General features: G+C 46.9%; 1 protein-coding gene across 2 annotated transcripts in view; it reads right to left on the bottom strand.

Moving 5' to 3' along the window:
- Positions 1–12,633: 12,633 nt before the first annotated feature.
- Positions 12,634–20,853, bottom strand: part of CCDC186 (coiled-coil domain containing 186) — a 119,301-nt gene continuing 111,081 nt past the window's right edge. For both annotated transcript variants that reach the window (XM_063962553.1, XM_063962554.1), the window contains exon 16: positions 12,634–13,899. In XM_063962553.1, the coding sequence (XP_063818623.1) occupies positions 13,819–13,899 (81 nt within the window). In that variant the 3' untranslated portion in view covers positions 12,634–13,818. The remainder of the gene's footprint in view (positions 13,900–20,853) is intronic.

Raw genomic sequence — 20,853 nt, 5'->3', positions numbered from 1 at the left:
CCTTGATGGGAAGGGGGGTGTACAATAGTACCAAACAGAAGTGCCCCTTATACACATTAGGCCACACAGTAGTTGCCCCTTATACACATTATGTCAAACAGTAGTGCCCTTTACACACATGTCACACAGTAGTGCCCCTTATAAACAATACACTACACAGTCGAGTCCCTTATTCACCTTATGCCATACAGTAGTGCCCCTTATACACATTATCCACACAGTAGAACCCCTTATTCACATTATGCTATACAGTAGTGCCCCTTATACACATTGTCACACAGTAGAACCTCTTATACACATTATGCTGCACAGTTATCCCTTGTACACATGGGGGCTGTTTCAGATGTAGTTGGAGTAGCTATCACTGCAGCTTTAGCTCTAACATGGTAATGCAGCAGGAGGCATCATGCTTATTGCATGCATTACTGATTTGCGCTGTGTCCTAGGATACAGTATCAGATCATCTCCGACATCATCGGCCGGATGTGTGACTAATGGGGTCTCGCATGTCGGCCGCTGTAGGAGCTACCAAGAGGTCAGGAAATCTCCGTCCCCTGACAGTGATCCTGGCCTGTACCTCCTCTGCAACGTCAGTATCAAGCCTCCATTTTGAGAAATGGAGGCGGTCACCGCACTCAAGCGGCATCAGAGTGAGTTAGCATCAATCCTCGGGTTACTTAGGATAGGGAAATTCACGCTTCCAGGAGCAGTGAAGACGCAGACAAGCGTAAACGGAAAACGGAACTGTCACTGCCCCCAGGTCAATCATGCTATGGCTTTACCGGGCACTGCGACCGTTACCGCATGCGCAGATCAAAACTCATCAGAGAGATGTGTAAACATCGGGTTTACATAAATCTCTGAATCAAGCAAGATCAAGCTATTTTTTTTTTTATTATTATTTATTGTTTCCAGGACACAGTCATGGAAAATACTTCAGCCCAAAGTACTGAGCAGCCTAGTCCCAGAACACCTACGCATAATATAACCCAACAGGATTCAGCCTATATAGTGAAGGGCCACTAACACTTAAGCATGAGCTAATTATATTTCTCTGTGTTGATATATATTTATATACTAGCTGTTCTATCCGTTCTTCGCACGGGAGTTTCTGATTTTCACGATTGTACATATACATGAGTAATAATTTGGTAAATCTATATAGATGTAAATTTGAGACGTGTTAATGTGAGTAAATATTAATTCATGGTTCTTGGCGTTACCCGAGGAGCACCCGTAACAGATACGGTAAAATGTGACATGATCATTTTTGTAGTTTATTAAATTCTACACACTGGAGGTGCAAAACAAATTTTGATCCGATTGTCTGTTTGGGAGTTATCGTTCACGCAACGCAAACTACACATTGGTGATGACGTCATTATGTTAACCCCCTTTTCATCCCCTTAGTGAAGGTTTATTAAAATTCGAATTACGTAGTTTTTCTGTTTCCCACTTGAATACCTATGTTACATTTCATTTCATAACATATCAGCTTCTTAACATATTAGGAAGTAAGACAATCAAGGGTCTATTCATGAAGCAGGGAAAAGAGTGGAGAAGTGAGCCTGTGCAGACATTACGAAGGTTACCACCTCATTCCTTTAATTCTGGACACATATTAATTACACAGGTTCTGCGGCTGGCTGACTTCAAGACTCCATTTCACCTGGTTTTATCAGCCACAGAACCTGTGTAATTAATGTGTCCAGAATTAAAGGGACGAGGTGGTAAGCCTAGACGTTGCCCATGGCAACCACTCAGCTGCTCCATACAATTGTATAGTATGCAAATTCTAAATGTTACTTCAATGCTGATTGGTTGCCATGAGCAACTTCTCCACACTTTTCACTGCTTCATGAATAGACCCCTGTGTGATGGGTGAGTGAGGGCTTTTGCATTTATATATATTTATAGATATACTGTATATTAATCTGAGGTAAATTATATTTCTCTGTGGTGATAAATATTAATCTGAGGTAAATTATATTTCTCTGTGGTGATAAATATTAATCTGAGGTAAATTATATTTCTCTGTGGTGATAAATATTAATCTGAGGTAAATTATATTTCTCTGCAGTGATAAATATTAATCTGAGGTAAATTATATTTCTCTGTAGTGAAACATTAATTTGAAGTAAATTATACTTCGCTGAGGTAAAGTACATTACAGGCAACTTTAAAAATATAAACCAGTGGCAGAGCAGTACATAATGCAAGGTATATGCATGCAAGTGCAGCCTGGAACGGATTACATACATTTTACCGGCGGCCGTGATGCTGGCCGTCAATATCCCGACAGCATCATCCCGCCCAGAATGTTGGCAGCGGGGCGAGCGCAAAGAGTACCCTTGCAGGCTCGCTTCGCTCACCACATGACCTATTCCCACTCTATGGGGGTGGTCTTCTGTATGCCGACTGACGGGATCCCGGCGCACAGTATACCGGCGCCGGGATCCCGACAGCCGGCATACCGACACTTATTCTCCCTCGTGGAGGTCCACGACCCCCCTGGAGGGAAAATAAAATAGTGTGGCGCGCGTAGCGCGCCACCGTGCCCGTAGCGTGGTGAGCACAGTGAGCCCGCAAGGGGCTCATTTGCGCTCGCCACACTGTCGGTAAGCCGGCGGTCGGGCTCCCGGTGCCGGTATGCTGGTCGCCGGGAGCCCGACCGCCGGCATATCGTAGTGAATCCCTCTATGGGTGTCGTGGATACCCACGAGTGGGTATAGCCCTGGTGCGCCAGGATTCCAGCTGTTGGGATTTCGGCATCGGTATCCTGAGCGCTGGGATCCCAACAGCTGGCATTTTAATGACAACCCCTTGGAACATCCATACGGACAGGGCTGGTGCAAGGTTTCTAAGGGCCCCAGGCAAAGCTTCACCCTGCTGCATACTTACCGACTTTGTGGCTGCTCTCTCAGGGAGAGAGCAGCCACGTCGGCTCAGCAGGTGGCGGGGCAGGGCAATGATGGGCAGAGGGGGCGGAAGCAGAACAGGGGTGGGACGGAGGCGTTACGGGGGCGTGGTTGGCAAGGCGCGTAATTTAAACCACACAGCCCGCTCTGTAATGCCGATATTACAGGCATTATACTGAAGGGGGCGTGGCTATGATGATGCGATTCAACAAGAATCGCGTTATCGACTGCCCGGACCGCCCACTTAACTCACTAAGTGGGCAGCTGGGCAGGGGGGGCCGCAAAAATCGTGAGACTTGCCTGCGGGAGGGTTACCCGATTTCCGGGAGCCTCCCGGCCATTCCGGGAGAGTAGGCAAGTATGCCCTGCTGCCAATGGTTCCCCAATACCCTCTTCTTAGCCCCTCACCCCCCCCCCCCCCCCTTTACTTTTTAAATATGACTACATTTATGAAGAAGAATGCGGATGGACGTGCGTGGCCTGGCCTTGCAGTGGAAGTAGGAAAGGCAATTCCAGGCCTGGTACTTGTAGCTTTAGTTACTTCATAAATACACAACTCACCGCGGTTGCTTTCATCTCTCAAGCTGACACTGATAATGGCTAAGTATAGAGCTACTAATGACAGCGTTTGGGAGTGAATCAGCTGAATGTCCTCAGGGTGACATCCATCATTGTGAGGAGAGAGCCCCCGATGACAGGGCAGTCCATTGGTAAAACGAGAAAGCAGTATACAGACACGTATACAAAGGCTTACCATACTATCCCTTTAAACCGTGACACTCATGAATTACACAGGTTCCATGACTGGCTTACCAGGGGGTTACTGGAGGGGGGTGCAGCTGGCCGGATGCTCTTTAAACTATGTTTTTTTTCCTCCTTACTTGTGCCTGGCCCACACGATGGTGCGAGTCTGTTACGAGGCACCGTGTTTGGCGCCCCTCAGATCCTCGGGGCCTGGCACAGGTGTACCTTTTGACCACTCCGTCGCCGGGCCTGATTACAACTATTACTAGAGATGTTTGTGTATCTTTTTGGCATCTGTCACGGATATCTTTTATCCATAGGTTCTCAAACTCAGTTCTTAGGACCCCAAACAATTTATGTTTTCCAGGTCTCCTCGCAGAATCACAGGTAAAATGATTAGCACCACTTTTTGATCTTTTAAAATGCGTTAGTGAGTAGTGAATACACCTGTGATCCAGCTGGAGGACCTGGAAAACGTGTTGCTGAGTACACCTGTGCACTTGCTAGGTGACCCGGGAAACATGTTATACCCCTTTTACACTCGCACTCCCGGGTCACTCCCGGGATGCATTCCTGGGACTGACCCCTTTCACACTGCACTAAGACCTGGGATCGAACCGGGACAGCCCCATTCACACTGATCCCGGGATATCCCTGCAAATGCATATGTATGTCATTAGAAATGGCCTTTTCTGGCTCACATAGATGAGGTCACACTAGTCAACAAAAGGGAGGGGTGAAGAAGAATCAACACAACATGTTTGGCGAATTATTTATTTTTATTTTTATAGGGTTTGCGGTATATATCTGGGTGTTTTGCGCTGTGTGTACTTTGTACCCCCAGCGCGGTGTTTGTACACAAAGTCCGTACACGGTACGGGACTCTGTACGCAAACGGTGTACAAAGTACGTAGGTTGCGTACAGAGTATAGCGGCCGCAGCGGCTTTCTCTTACGCTTCCTGGACGCTCCCCAGGGCTCAGAAAGATGACATCATCTTTTCTGAGCCCAAGAAAGCTCCAATCCGAGGCCTTTTAACAGTCCCGGGATAGTGAATCCCGGGACGGACCCTTTCACACTACACAGCTTCCCGGGACCAACCCTGGTCGAGACCTGGGTTGAAATCCCGGGATGCTCGTCCCGGGAAATTGACCCTGTACCCTTTCACACTGAGAAAAATCCCGGGATGATGCGCGTTCACGTGCAAAATCCCGGGATTTTCATGCGAGTGTAAAAGGGGTATTAGTGAGAAGTGGAACCTGTGCTCCTGCCAGGTAACCTGGGAAATCTGCCAGTGAGTAGTGAGTACACCTGTGCTCTGGCCATGTAACCTGGGAAACGTGCCAGTGAGTAGTGAGTACACTTGTGCTCCAGCCAGGTAACCTGGGAAACGTGCCAGTGAGTAGTGAGTACACTTGTGCTCCAGCCAGGTAACCTGGGAAACGTGCCAGTGAGTACACTTGTGCTCCAGCCAGGTAACCTTGGAAACGTGCAAGTGAGTAGTGAGTACACTTGTGCTCCAGCCAGGTAACCTGGGAAACGTGTCAGTGAGTACACTTGTGCTCCATCCAGGTAACCTGGGAAACGTGTCAGTGAGTAGTGAGTACACTTGTGCTCCAGCCAGGTAACCTGGGAAACGTGCCAGTGAGTAGAGAGTACACTTGTGCTCCAGCCAGGTAACCTGGGAAACGTGCCAGTGAGTAGTGAGTACACTTGTGCTCCAGCCAGGTAACCTGGGAAACGTGCCAGTGAGTAGTGAGTACACTTGTGCTCCAGCCAGGTAACCTTGGAAACGTGCCAGTGAGTAGTGAGCACACTTGTGCTCCAGCCAGGTAACCTGGGAAACGTGTGAGTGAGTACACTTGTGCTCCAGCCAGGTAACCTGGGAAACGTGTCAGTGAGTAGTGAGTACACTTGTGCTCCAGCCATGTAACCTGGGAAACGTGTCAGTGAGTAATGAGTACACTTGTGCTCCGGCCATGTAATCTGGGAAACGTGTCAGTGAGTAGTGAGTACACTTGTGCTCTGGCCATGTAATCTGGGAAACGTGTCAGTGAGTAGTGAGTACACTTGTGCTCCAGCCAGGTAACCTGGGAAACGTGTCAGTGAGTAGTGAGTACACTTGTGCTCCAGTCAGGTAACCTGGGAAACGTGTCAGTGAGTAGTGAGTACACTTGTGCTCTGGCCATGTAATCTGGGAAACGTGTCAGTGAGTAGTGAGTACACTTGCGCTCCAGCCAGGTAACCTGGGAAACGTGTCAGTGAGTAATGAGTACACCTGTGCTTCTGCCAGGTTACCTGGGAAATGTGTCAGTGAGTAATGAGTACACCTGTGCTCCTGCCGGGTGACCTAGGAAATGTGTCAGTGAGTAGTGAATACACCTGTGCTCCTGCTGGGTGACCTGGGAAATGTGTTAGTGAGTAGTAAGTACACCTGTGCTCCTGCTGGGTGACCTGGGAAATGAGTCAGTGACTAATGAGTACACCTGTGCTCCTACCAGGTGACCTAAGAAATGTGTCAGCGAGTAATGAATACACCTGTGCTCCTGCCGGGTGACCTGGGAAATGTGTCAGTGAGTAATGAATACACCTGTGCTCCTGCCAGGTGACCTGGGAAATGTGTCAGTGAGTAGTGAATACACCTGTGCTATTGCTGTATGACCTGGGAAATATGTCAGTGAGTAATGAGTACACCTGTGCTCCTGCCAGGTGACCTGGGAAATGTGTCAGTGAGTAATGAATACACCTGTGCTCCTGCCAGGTGACCTGGGAAATGTGTCAGTGAGTAGTGAATACACCTGTGCTATTGCTGTATGACCTGGGAAATGTGTTAGTGAGTAGTAAGTACACCTGTGCTCCTGCTGGGTGACCTGGGAAATGAGTCAGTGACTAATGAGTACACCTGTGCTCCTGCCAGGTGACCTAAGAAATGTGTCAGTGAGTAATGAATACACCTGTGCTCCTGCAAGGTGACCTGGGAAATGTGTCAGTGAGTAATGAGTACACCTGTGCTCCTGCTGAGTGACCTAGGAAATGTGTCAGTGAGTAGTGAATACACCTGTGCTATTGCTGTATGACCTGGGAAATATGTCAGTGAGTAATGAGTACACCTGTGCTCCTGCCGGGTGACCCAGGTAATGTGTCAGTGAGTACACCTGTGCTCTTGCTGGGTGACCTGGGAAATCCGTTTGGTGCTGCGGACAGTTTGAGAACCACTGTTTATATCTCACTAGTTACCAGCACGTCCACATGTCGGAACATCATAACAGTAATCACAGTGTTGGCGGCAGCACACGCCTAAACTGAGCAACAATTGAATTGCTCCGTCGGTAGTGGCGCAAAACACTTGAATCCCCCCCCCCCCCATAGAGGTGAGGAGCTGCGTTAGCCTTTTATTATACAGGATTATGCAGATAGGTTTATTTTGCTGACCTTGGATAACACGTAGAGCTGCTGCCTGGACAGAATCCTCTCTCATATACCAGGGCATGAAAAGAAACTCTTCCTGAGGACACAGATAAATGGCTGATATCACGGAACTGAGCCAGAAAGATAAACCAATGTAATTAGGAAAAGGTTATAGGGGGACATAAACAAGCCAATCAACTACATTTACAGCTGTGTCCTCATACGCCTCTCATCATAAGCCATACGGTGAGCAATACCTGGCGCAACTGCGCTGCTCCGAGAGCTCTGCCTACAACTGTAAATGAGGCCCTATATGTAGTGAGCATATTATATACGTGTAGCGTATGAACTGCTATATAATGGAAGCACCAGATTCGGCGCCAGACCAGAAAAAGACCAGTACAAAGTTTCAGGTTGATCTGTACATCATTTACTTGAAATTACAACATATACAGAATATATAATCAGGTCAATGTAATAATTTATACAGTATATCTACAAATCAGTATGATACATCAAGGTACTTTATCATGTGCATAAAAATAAAGTCAGTTTTCTAAACTTCATTCATTCGGAAGAAGTTGTTAACGGAGTGCTACGGTTCTTATTTACTAAGAACAATATTATAGGTCCGAGTGTGTGTAACTGGTTTATAAGTGCGCGGCTTCAACAGGACAGAGCGGGAGAATATTCCGTGGGAGCAATAAACACAAAAAATAACATTACATTTGTGTTTCCACACAGCAATCAGTAGTTGGTAAGCCCCAAATGTGTGTGTGTGTGACGGTGTATTCCTGTACAAACTCTATTTAGCACCAATAATATAACACAAGGGACATAAATAGGTTATCTGTGATATTCAGAATACCTGCTGACAAACACCCTCGCTTCTTCATGGATGCGGCGGCCATATTGTTGTGTGGAATAATACAGCAGCAACTCAGTGATGTCACATGATCCTAGCAAACCGCTGGGTACTCGTTCATCCCACAAAATGGCTGCATCAGCTATGTTGGATCAATTTAATGAGATGCCCAGGGGAAAAAAAAAACAGTACCTTACGGGATGTGTAGCTAATAGACATATAACTTACCGCTGCATTCTAGGCCCTGGTCAGTATAGGATTCCAAAACTTCTATTGAATATTTTAATTACCTCAGATATAATGGAGATCAGGTATGGAATTTTTCATCAGGTACATACATTCATTTTACGCTACACAAATACAATAGCTTTTGGCATCAATTAGGGTTTCAAATCACGTAAAACACGGGACGCCCTGTGCCGCCTGTGGTCGCACAGGTCTCGCTATATTCAGATTATGCAGACATAAACCCCATTATTATTTCAGTATACACATAAAACACACGTCATACTTGAAAAATAAATCTTTAATATACAATTTTATACATAATTACGCTAAAATTATTTGATTTTCCCTCAGAACAACAAAAAATCAGGACAAACTAGAACATGACGGTACACAAAGTAAACTATTTCTGTTTAATTTCAGGACCATAATCCTGATTGTAGCCTAAATCATCTATTTTGAAAAATTATGAGGGTATAGCCTATATTTAAATGTATTTGTGGTTTCCTCCATTACTCTTGGCACAAGACAACATGTGATTTGTGCGAAATTAAAGAGATGTCAGGCACGGAAATCCCCAAAAATTGGTCACATGAGATAGACGAGAACGTGTGGAAGAGAATAGTATTTTAGAGAAAAGGGCGCAACTAGGAATCCTTTGGAATCTCAAGATGGCCGCTACATGCTTCCATGCAAACAAGATGGCCGCTACACGCTTCCATGCAAACAAGACTGCCGCTACACGCTTCCATGCAAACTCAAGATGGCTGCTACACACTTTTATGCAAATACATGTTGAGTATCCCTTATCCAAAATCCCACATTTTTGGGTCCCCTACTGAGATAATGACATATATATTATATATTATGTGTGTGTGTATATATATATATTTTTTATTTTTATATAGATATATATGTAATTATCTCAGTAGGGGAACCAAAAATGTGGGATTTTGAATTTTGGATAAGGGATACTCAACCTGTACATGATTGTTGCCACAAGCTACCAAGCAAAGACAAAATGGCTGCCGTATGCTTCCATGCCAAGATGGCCTTCACATGCTTCTGTGCAAACAAGATGGACTCCACTTCCATGAAGCTCTACAAATGTCTACTTATGTTACATTATGGGGAAACAATTCCACCATTTTCTGTCCCTTCCCAATACTAACAAGTAACACAGAAATGACAGTGCAACATCATACATTTAGACCCCTCCCCTAATTTCCAATGGAGGTATATAATGCTGAAGTGGTAGAACTACAATTTATTTCTATACGTCTGCATTTCCCGGAAAATGCCACAGATTCATCAAAAACATACAGAGAATTGTTCTTTCAGGAGGAAGAAAGCTCCTGAGAGAGATTACAAGACACGTATACTTAGCAGCGAAAGGCGAAGAGGAATGGCACAGCCCTGAGAATACTGACAACACCTGGTTTCGGGGGAGGACAAAATGGCACATGCATTGCCAGCACGTACATGGTTGTAGAACCCTGGTGGTAATGCTGGGTATTGCAAGTCATGCTAGGAAGGGAGAGGTACAGGTGTCTGGATAGACCTTAATGTGACCAGAAGTGAAACCTGTAGTCACTCTCTCCAGACCTCCAGACTGCATGCAGCAATGTAGAGCTCTTAGTTCTACGAATAGCCTATAAACAAATGGACATCTCAATGTCATCACTGGTATCACTGGTCTGTATTTGGAAATCTGCTGTTTAGAGGTAGTGTGTTTATGTCCACTAAACAAACTACAATCAATTAACGGGAGCATGGAGTGTAATCTGGGAGTGCTACATGTCAGTCCCTGTAGAGTGCATGTGACAGAGGCAGCCATTTTGTTAGAGACCCATTTACTCACTAGGAAACATGCATTTCACAGACGTGTAAACTGATGCATGCTGGGTAGTGCCACAAAATGTCTGCTTACGTGGTATGTGGGAGATGGGCGATCATTACCCAGTTAAAACCACTGTGGAGTGAATGATCAGAAAACATAAAAGAGGTCAGCTCATAGAAACACAACGTACAGATAGTAGACTAAAATCAGCAGCTTCAAATACTTTAATATTGTAAATACAGTCACTGGGACAATATAATAATCGTCATTAACTGAACACATCTGATCTTTACCTCACCACAATCAGTGACCAGTAATTCTGTCAGCAAATACTATATACACACTACTGTAAATCAATGCAAGAACCCCAGCTATTTCCCTAAACCTGACATAATATGGCAGCTGCGCACTTCCATGAGGACACAAAATGGCCGCCACACACCTCCATGAAAACACAAAAAATGGCCGCCACAGAAAGCGAACAAAACTGCAGATTGACTGGTGGAATCAGCTGCTGCCACTGATAAAACTGAGGTTATAATGCAGCAGTATGAAGTACGTTTAATCAGGGAATTATGAGGTACCAAGTTCATTATTCAGAAGCTCACAGCACATGAAATGAAACGCCTCATGCCATCTGGATTAAATACACTCCTATAGGACCCTTACTGTTGCCCCAGGGTGTATAACGAATTTATGCAGATTTACTAAATAATCCAGCCTCTTGTGACAAGATACTATACAACAGTCACAGCAATAAAAGAAAACCACATATTACAGCTACAACCATAAGTGTATTCATGATCAGAGTTACAAGACATAAGAACCTCTGCTTTGTGCACCCCAATAGCTCAGTGGGGCAGCAGCAATGGAGAGCAGGGACCGGGCCTAATCTTCCCGCTCCCTTTTCCATAGCCGCGCCTCTCACAGATACACTAACTGCTAAGCCATTGCTGAAGGAGTGAGAGGCATCTGTCACAGATAACAGCCTCACACACGTGCAGGACCCCACGACACCACCGCAAACCCGTCATACATAAGAACTATGCACACCAAGCACATGTATAACCCAGACTTAAATAATAAATGGATTTATTGTTGCTAGATGCTACCTGGTGTCCGTACAATGGATGCTACGATAACACTGACAAGAGCGTCTGCTCTGAGATTACTCAGCGGGATGGAGGAAGACGAAGATGTGGGATTATTGTTTTATGCTGGGCCAGGCAAAAGAGACCACTAGCAGATCTGCTGGGATTTTTAGTTCCACAGTGGATCAAGTGCCCCTATTTGTCCTAGTGTGTAATAATTATATAATCCGCCTATTACTACTCATTTTAAAGCACTTCATGTTAAGGCCTTTAATACATAGTGTGTATAGTTAGCAGGATGATACGTTGCCTACACAAGAGACTGCGGTTTATGGCCTCTCAGGCAGAGGAAAAGTGTCAGCGGCACATTGCCGTCAGCTAATGGACTGGGCCTGATTTTCCACTTATGTTATTTACTTCTCATGTCATCAAACCACACATGGACCTAATAATCTCTGGAAGAGTTGGCCCTCTTCTGTGCAGCTGTCAGAATGCCTTCAGCAACGGCAGCCAACCTGCTGTACTACAACTCCCAGCATGCTCGCAATGGGGAGGGAGTGACAACACTGATCTGTCCGACTGTAAAACTACGCATCAGGAGAGGAACGTCCTGCCTTTGGAGGCACTGGAGAGTTCCAAGATTGGTTTTGCCTTTTTAAATGATTGCCCCTTTAAAACATTGGGCACACTGGCCGGGAACTCACCAATGCCTACAGGCCGCTGGCTAATACATTTTGCCCCAAACGCGAAACTTACACTCTAAATACCCATCACTTGCACGGGATTCTCTTCATGTCTACAAGGAACCTGTACAACCACCGCAGACCCAAACCAGCTCACACCAAGGGGTTCTGCTGCGTCCGGCTCTTATTTAAATGACCGACCGCTTTATAAAAGTAATAAATTATAGCATGTACCACTTGGAATTCATATTTAATGCATCATCCGCCAACCTACGAGCTGACACAGAAAACTACCCAACGTTCACCAACGCAGACATCTGTGCCCAGTACCAACTAATAATTCCACATTGTAAACAAAATCGGCCTCTCTTAAAAAAAAAAAAAAACCACATAAAATTGCTGACGCCGTACGAACGACTTTCCCGACCAACAGAACAATAGGAAAACGCCAATACAGATGTGTCCTCTTACATGCTTGCTGCAATCACGCTAAAAAGCCCTTGAAGTGGCCCCATGCCATGGCGGGACTTTGGAGTGCCTAGCGTCTTTTTTTGCGTTTTATTCTGTGAAAATGTGTCTTAGACGCACAGTAATGCATTAGGACGCACAAGCAGCTTCCGCTGATTAAAATGATATGCGGCATGCCTATATTCTGTGTGTGATTGCGACTGTATCTGCATCCGAAATGCCACGTTAGTGTTTTCAATGAAAACACTGTAGCATAGCATTTCGTATGCAGATACAGCAGCAGTCACAGAGAGAATATAGACATGCCGCATATCATTTTAATCAGCAGAGGCTGCTTGTGTATCCTACAACATTACATTACGTCTAAGACGCATTTTTGCTGGGGGGGGGGGGGGGGGGGGTGCAAAAAAAGATGATCAGCGCTACAGAGTCACACAGCACTCACACGTGGTGTAACGCGACTTGTAGTGCACGGAGCAAAGCTGTAGGAGGACACATCTGTAAACACTAGATAAATGGACGCGACTTCTTGCTGACATTTCCAGGGGGCGCCACACACACTCAGATTGCCAAGTAATGAAGGCAGCGCCCACATCAGGCGTTAACTCAGCCTCTCCAATTTCTCAAGCTCTCTAATTCAATCAACACAGATGACAGAATAAAAATAATCCTTTGAAGCTCTTCAGAGGATTGAAGACCATTTCAGGAATAATGAATTAGGAAGTGGTGCCTGGAAGTCTCTGGGCAGACGTGTTTTCCCATAATAGAGTTAGGGTAGGCCGAGACGACGGGTGGGACAGAACAAACGTCACGTAGCAGTGTGCATCTGTCCGACGCACTACACACTACAGCCTGGAAGCACCGTATCCTATTAATCGTAACAGCCAGGACATTCTAATTTAGGACGTCAGTGGGTAACTGGCCTTAGACTAATTGCATGGAAATGAGAACAAAAATGTGTAAAAGTCACTTTGTAGACGGGACACATACAACCCCAATTTTCACATTAATATTCTTTCACCCAACAGATTACTTTAGACACTCAGTGCAGGCGGCAATCCAAAGGACAGAAAATAAAGAGAATTATTCAATAAATACAAAATCTTCATTATTTTAAAATCAAGGGTCGGACGGACCGACCTGTTAGTCCCCTTATAGATTACGTTTGCTCAGCATGATACAAAGGGGGTGTAAGCCAATTCATTGTCTGCCACAGGACTGCAAGGACATTCTATGATTTGGTGCAACCTGTCTCTCTTGCTGGCTGGGGCTTGTAGTTCCATGAGAACCGGAGCGCAACTTCGGGAGTAAAACATCACTTTTCTAGTGATTGACAAAAATGACAGAATACAATAAAACAGTCTGAAGACCCTGGAGAATGAGTGCGGCATCACCAGGAACCCCTGTCACTGGTTCCCCTAGTATTTAGTGCAATAGCTTGTAATGTAATAATTCAGGAGTATCCTACAGACGGATAACAGGTGTCCGGGTACATTCCTGTCATCTCAGATTCCCGATTTCAGGCAAATGTTTTTAAAGGAAAGTGCTGCGTTACTTATGACCGCGTTTAAGCGGTGTTAGGAGTACGTTCCAGGCGGTAATCTACATTCTGGCTTGGTCAGTCGATCGATTTCCGTTCCGAGGGTCTGCAGATTCTCCTGTAGAGCAAACAGATTAATATCTCATCACAGACCTTACAACGAGGGTGGAAATCACACATCAGTTATACGTTTCATTCCCTTGGCCCGGTATATGTCACATTGGTATGGTTTAACTGTGTAAATGTCACGTCACTCCCCACCATTAGCGGGAGCAGCCAGGACTTCATATCTGCTTAAACACATGAAGATCATTTTTGGCTCCAAGGTTCCAGGTCTTTATGGAACAAACCAGGAACTTCGTGCTGACTGTTTCTATGACGACACAATACATGGTGACCCGAGGGCACATAACCCCTCCATATAACCAGAGGAATAATTAGCAATTTCATGATGCATTACACTGGCATTTTCTGGATATACCAGAGCGCTGCTGCACACACAGGGACTGATCTGTACTCTGCTAACGGGGTTTAAAGAGAGCGCAGAATGGAGTTTGGTCTAGAAAGACGGTAAAACAAATCTAGCATCCATATTGTACGGAAATTAAAATTCCTTTTGGCATTGTACAGGAGCTCTTTATTTTACACAGGGATCAGTGAAGGACAGTGTTCGGGTGACAGAGGTGAAGCAGCCATGCCTTTTGACCACTTATTCAGCACAAAACACTTTTATAAAACAAGTATTTTCCAGGGCATTGTGGTTACCTAGCTTTCCATAGTCGTAACTTTGATGTACTATCGGGACAGCATGAATGCACTTGAGAAGGGGGCATGGTCACACTACAGGGGGATATGGAAAGGTCCCCCCCAGGGAGTGCTACCAAACCACAGACACCCCATCACCAGTGGGGGTGTGGTTCATCAAATCGACAGTGTCTAGGTCGACAATGTTTAGGTCGACCACTATAGGTCGAAAGTCACTAGGTCGACATGGATGGAAGGTCGACAGGGTTTCTAGGTCGACATGTGCTAGGTCGACAGGTCTAAAGGTCGACATGAGGATTTTTATTTTTTTTTGTGTCGTTTTCTTCGTAGAGTGACCGGGATCCCAAATTAGTGCACCGCGTCCCCTCGTATGGCTCGCTTCGCTCGCCATGCTTCGGGCATGGTGCCTTCGCTCCGCTACCGCTTCGCTCGGCACACTTTACCGTTCCAATCATAGTCCATGTGGATCGTTAAGTATGGAAAAAAATAAAAATAAAAAAAATAAGAATTTACTCACCGGTAATTCTATTTCTCGTAGTCCGTAGTGGATGCTGGGTACTCCGTAAGGACCATGGGGAATAGACGGGCTCCGCAGGAGACTGGGCACTCTTAAAAGAAAGATTAGGTACTATATCTGGTGTGCACTGGCTCCTCCCTCTATGCCCCTCCTCCAGACCTCAGTTAGGGAAACTGTGCCCGGAAGAGCTGACATTACTAGGAAAGGATTAGGAATCCAGGGTAAGACTCATACCAGCCACACCAATCACACCGTACAACTTGTGATAACATACCCAGTTAACAGTATGAACAACAACTGAGCCTCATTCAACAGATGGCTCATAACAATAACCCTATAGTTAAGCAATAACTATATACATGTATTGCAGAAAGTCCGCACTTGGGACGGGCTCCCAGCATCCACTACGGACTACGAGAAATAGAATTACCGGTGAGTAAATTCTTATTTTCTCTGACGTCCTAGTGGATGCTGGGTACTCCGTAAGGACCATGGGGATTATACCAAAGCTCCCAAACGGGCGGGAGAGTGCGGATGACTCTGCAGCACCGAATGAGCAAACTCAAGGTCCTCCTCAGCCAGGGTATCAAACTTGTAGAATTTTGTTAAAGTGTTTAATCCCGACCAAGTAGCAGCTCGGCAAAGTTGTAAAGCCAAGACCCCTCGGGCAGCCGCCCAAGAAGAGCCCACCTTCCTCGTGGAATGGGCTTTTACAGATTTAGGATGCGGCAGTCCAGCCGCAGAATGTGCAAGTTGAATCGTGCTACAGATCCAGCGAGCAATAGTCTGCTTTGAAGCAGGAGCACCCAGCTTGTTGGGTGCATGCAGGATAAACAGAGAGTCAGTTTTCCTGACTCTAGCCGTCCTGGAAACATAGATTTTCAGGGCCCGGACTACGTCCAGCAACTTGGAATCCTCCAAGTCCCGAGTAGCCGCAGGCACCACAATAGGTTGGTTCAAATGAAACGCTGATACCACCTTAGGGAGAAATTGGGGACGAGTCCTCAATTCTGCCCTGTCCATATGGAAAATCAGATATGGGCTTTTACAGGACAAAGCCGCCAATTCTGACACACGCCTAGCTGAGGCCAAGGCCAACAGCATGACTACCTTCCACGTGAGATACTTCAACTCCACGGTCTGAAGTAGCTCAAACCAATGTGATTTTAGGAAATCCAACACAACGTTGAGATCCCAAGGTGCCACTGGAGGCACAAAAGGGGGCTGAATACGCAGCACTCCCTTAACAAACGTCTGAACTTCAGGCAGTGACGTCAGTTCTTTTTGAAAGAAAATAGACAGGGCCGAAATCTGGACTTTAATGGATCCCAATTTTAGGCCCATAGTTACTCCTGACTGTAGGAAGTGCAGAAATCGACCCAGCTGAAATTCCTCTGTTGGGGCCTTCCTGGCCTCACACCAAGCAAAATATTTTCGCCATATGCGGTGATAATGTTTTGCTGTCACATCTTTCCTAGCTTTAATCAGCGTAGGAATGACTTCATCCGGAATACTCTTTTCAATTAGAATCTGGCGTTCAACCGCCATGCCGTCAAACGCAGCCGCGGTAAGTCTTGGAACAGACAGGGCCCCTGCTGTAGCAGGTCCTGTCGGAGCGGCAGAAGCCAAGGGTCCTCTGAGATCATTTCTTGTAGTTCCGGGTACCAAGTTCTTCTTGGCCAATCCGGAACGATGAGTATAGTTCTTACTCCTCCCTTTCTTATTATCCTCAGTACCTTTGGTATGAGAGGAAGAGGAGGGAACACATAAACCGACTGGTACACCCACGGTGTCACTAGAGCGTCCACAGCTATCGCCTGAGGGTCCCTTGACCTGGCGCAATATCTTTTTAGCTTTTTGTTGAGGCGGGACGCCATCATGTCCACCTGTGGCCTTTCCCAACAATTTACAATCAGCTTGAAGACTTCTGGATGAAGTCCCCACTCTCCCGGGTGGAGGTCGTGCCTGCTGAGTTAGTCTGCTTCCCAGTTGTCCACTCCCGGAATGAACACTGCTGACAGTGCTAGCACGTGATTCTCCGCCCATCGAAGAATCCTTGTGGCTTCTTCCATCGCCATCCTGCTTCTTGTGCCGCCCTGTCGGTTTACATGGGCGACCGCCGTGATGTTGTCTGACTGAATCAGCATCGGCTGGTTTTGAAGCAGGGTTACTGCTTGACTCAGGGCATTGTAAATGGCCCTTAGTTCCAGAATATTTATGTGTAGGGAAGTCTCCTGACTTGACCACTGTCCTTGGAAGTTTCTTCCCTGAGTGACTGCCCCCCAACCTCGGAGGCTTGCATCCGTGGTCACCAGGACCCAGTCCTGAATGCCGAAGCTGCGGCCCTCGAGAAGATGAGCACTCTGCAGCCACCACAGCAGAGACACCCTGGCCCTCGGGGACAGGGTGATCAACCGATGCATCTGAAGATGCGATCCGGACCACTTGTCTAACAGATCCCACTGAAGATCCTTGCATGGAACCTGCCGAAGGGAATTGCTTCGTAAGAAGCTACCATCTTTCCCAGGACTCGCGTGCAGTGATGCACAGACACCTGTTTTGGTTTCAGGAGGTCCCTGACCAGAGATGACAATTTCTGGGCCTTCTCCTCCGGGAGAAACACCTTCTTCTGTTCTGTGTCCAGAATCATGCCCAAGAACAGCAGACGCGTCGTAGGAATCAGCTGCGACTTTGGGATATTCAGAATCCAGCCGTGCTGTTGTAGCACTTCCCGAGATAGTGCTACTCCGACTAACAACTGCTCCTTGGACCTCGCCTTTATAAGGAGATCGTCCAAGTATGGGATAATTATAACTCCCTTCTTTCGAAGGAGTATCATCATTTCGGCCATTACCTTGGTAAATACCCTCGGTGCCGTGGACAGACCAAATGGCAACGTCTGGAATTGGTAATGACAGTCCTATACCACAAACCTGAGGTACTCCTGGTGAGGGGGGTAAATGGGGACATGTAGGTAAGCATCCTTGATGTCCAGTGACACCATAAAATCCCCCTCTTCCAGGCTTGCAATAACCGCCCTGAGCGATTCCATTTTGAACTTGAACTTCCTTATATAAGTGTTCAAGGATTTCAAATTTAGAATGGGTCTCACCGAACCGTCTGGTTTCGGTACCACAAACATTGCGGAATAGTAACCCCGTCCCTGTTGAAGGAGGGGAACTTTGATTATCCCCTGCTGAAGGTACAGCTTGTGAATTGCCGCCAGTACTACCTCCCTTTCCTTGGGAGCAGCTGGCAAGGCTGATTTGAGGTAACGGCGAGGGGGAGACGCCTCGAACTCCAGCTTGTATCCCTGAGATACCACTTGTAGAACCCAGAGATCCACCTGTGAGCGAACCCACTGGTCGCTGAAGTTCCGGAGACGCGCCCCCACCGCACCTGGCTCCACTTGTGGAGCCCCAGCGTCATGCGGTGGACTTAGTGGAAGCAGGGGAGGATTTTTGTTCCTGGGAACTGGCTGTCTGGTGCAGCTTTTTCCCTCTACCCCTGCCTCTGGGCAGAAAGGACACGCCTCTGACCCGCTTGCCTTTCTCAGGCCGAAAGGACTGTACTTGATAATACGGTGCTTTCTTAGGCTGTGAGGGAACCTGAGGTAAAAAAGTCGACTTCCCAGCTGTTGCTGTGGATACGAGGTCCGAGAGACCGTCCCAAACAATTCCTCACCCTTATAAGGCAAAACCTCCATGTGCCTTTTAGAATCAGCATCACCTGTCCATTGCAGAGTCCATAATACCCTCCTGGCAGAAATGGACATTGCATTAATTCTAGATGCCAGCCGGCAAATGTCCCTCTGTGCATCCCTCATATATAAGACGACGTCTTTAATATGCTCTATGGTTAGCAAAATAGTATCCCTGTCAAGGGAATCAATGTTATCTGACAGGGAATCAGACCAAGCAGCTGCAGCACTACACATCCATGCCGAAGCAATTGCAGGTTTCAGTATAGTACCTGAGTGTGTATATACAGACTTCAGGATAGCCTCCTGCTTTCTATCTGCAGGCTCCTTTAAGGCGGCCGTATCCTGAGACGGCAGTGCCACCTTTTTTGATAAGCGTGTGAGCGCCTTGTCCACCCTAGGGGATGTTTCCCAACGTAGCCTGTCCGTTGGCGGGAAAGGGTACGCCATCAGTAACCTCTTAGAAATCACTAATTTCTTATCTGGGGAACACCACGCTTCTTCACATAATTCATTTAACTCATCAGATGGGGGAAAAGTCACTGGCTGCTTTTTCTCCCCAAACATAATACCCTTTTTAGTGGTAACCGGGTTAATGTCAGAAATGTGCAACACATTTTTCATTGCCGTAATCATGCATCGGATGGCCCTTGTGGACTGTACATTTGTCTCATCCTCGTCTACACTGGAGTCAGACTCCGTGTCGACATCTGTGTCTGCCATCTGAGGTAGCGGGCGTTTTTGAGCCCCTGATGGCCTCTGAGATGCCTGGGCAGGCGCGGGCTGAGATGCCGGCTGTCCCAAAGCTGCGTCATCGAACCTTTTATGCAAGGAGTTGACACTGTCGGTTAATACCTTCCACATATCCATCCACTCTGGTGTCGGCCCCGCAGGGGGCGACATCACACTTATCGGCACCTGCTCCGCCTCCACGTAAGCATCCTCCTCAAACATGTCGACACAGCCGTACCGACACCGCACACACACACAGGGAATGCTCTGACTGAGGACAGGACCCCACAAAGTCCTTTGGGGAGACAGAGAGGGAGTATGCCAGCACACACCAGAGCGCTATATAACAGAGGGATTTACACTAACAGAAAGTGAATTTTCCCCCAATAGCTGCTTATATCACCTTTTGCGCCTAAATTTATGTGCCCCCCCTCTCTTTTTTACCCTTCTCGTAGTGTATACTGCAGGGGAGAGACTGGGGAGCGTCCTTCCAGCGGAGCTGTGAAGAGAAAATGGCGCTGGCTGTGCTGAGGAAGATAGCCCCGCCCCTTCAGCGGCGGGCTTCTCCCGCTTTTTTAATAATATTTATGGCGGGGGATTAGGCACATATACAGTTTATAACTGTATTATGTGCATTTTGCCAAAAAGGTATACATATTGCAGCCCAGGGCGCCCCCCCCCCCCCAGCGCCCTGCACCCACCAGTGACCGGAGCGTGTGGTGTGCTGTGGGAGCAATGGCGCACAGCTGCAGTGCTGTGCGCTACCTTATTGAAGACTGGAGTCTTCAGCCGCCGATTTTCTCCTGGTTCTTCCGTCTTCTGGCTCTGCAAGGGGGACGGCGGCGCGGCTCCGGGAACTGACGATCGAGGTCGGGCCCTGTGTTCGATCCCTCTGGAGCTAATGGTGTCCAGTAGCCTTAGAAGCACAAGCTAGCTGCAAGCAGGTAGGTTTGCTTCTCTCCCCTCAGTCCCTCGTAGCAGTGAGTCTGTTGCCAGCAGATCTCACTGAAAATAAAAAACCTAACAAATACTTTCTTTTCTAGTAAGCTCAGGAGAGCCCACTAGGTGCATCCAGCTCTGGCCGGGCACAGATTCTAACTGAGGTCTGGAGGAGGGGCATAGAGGGAGGAGCCAGTGCACACCAGATATAGTACCTAATCTTTCTTTTAAGAGTGCACTGCGGAGCCCGTCTATTCCCCATGGTCCTTACGGAGTACCCAGCATCCACTAGGACGTCAGAGAAAAAAAGTGAAAAACTCATGTCGACCTTTAGACCTGTCGACCTAGCACATGTCGACCCAGAAACCCTTTCGACCCTTCCATCCATGTCGACCTAGTGACTGTCGACCTATAGTGGT

Source organism: Pseudophryne corroboree, chromosome 3, assembly GCF_028390025.1.
Source record: "Pseudophryne corroboree isolate aPseCor3 chromosome 3, aPseCor3.hap2, whole genome shotgun sequence".
NCBI classification, from domain to species: Eukaryota; Metazoa; Chordata; class Amphibia; order Anura; family Myobatrachidae; genus Pseudophryne; species Pseudophryne corroboree.
This window is presented reverse-complemented; position numbering and strand designations above follow the sequence as displayed.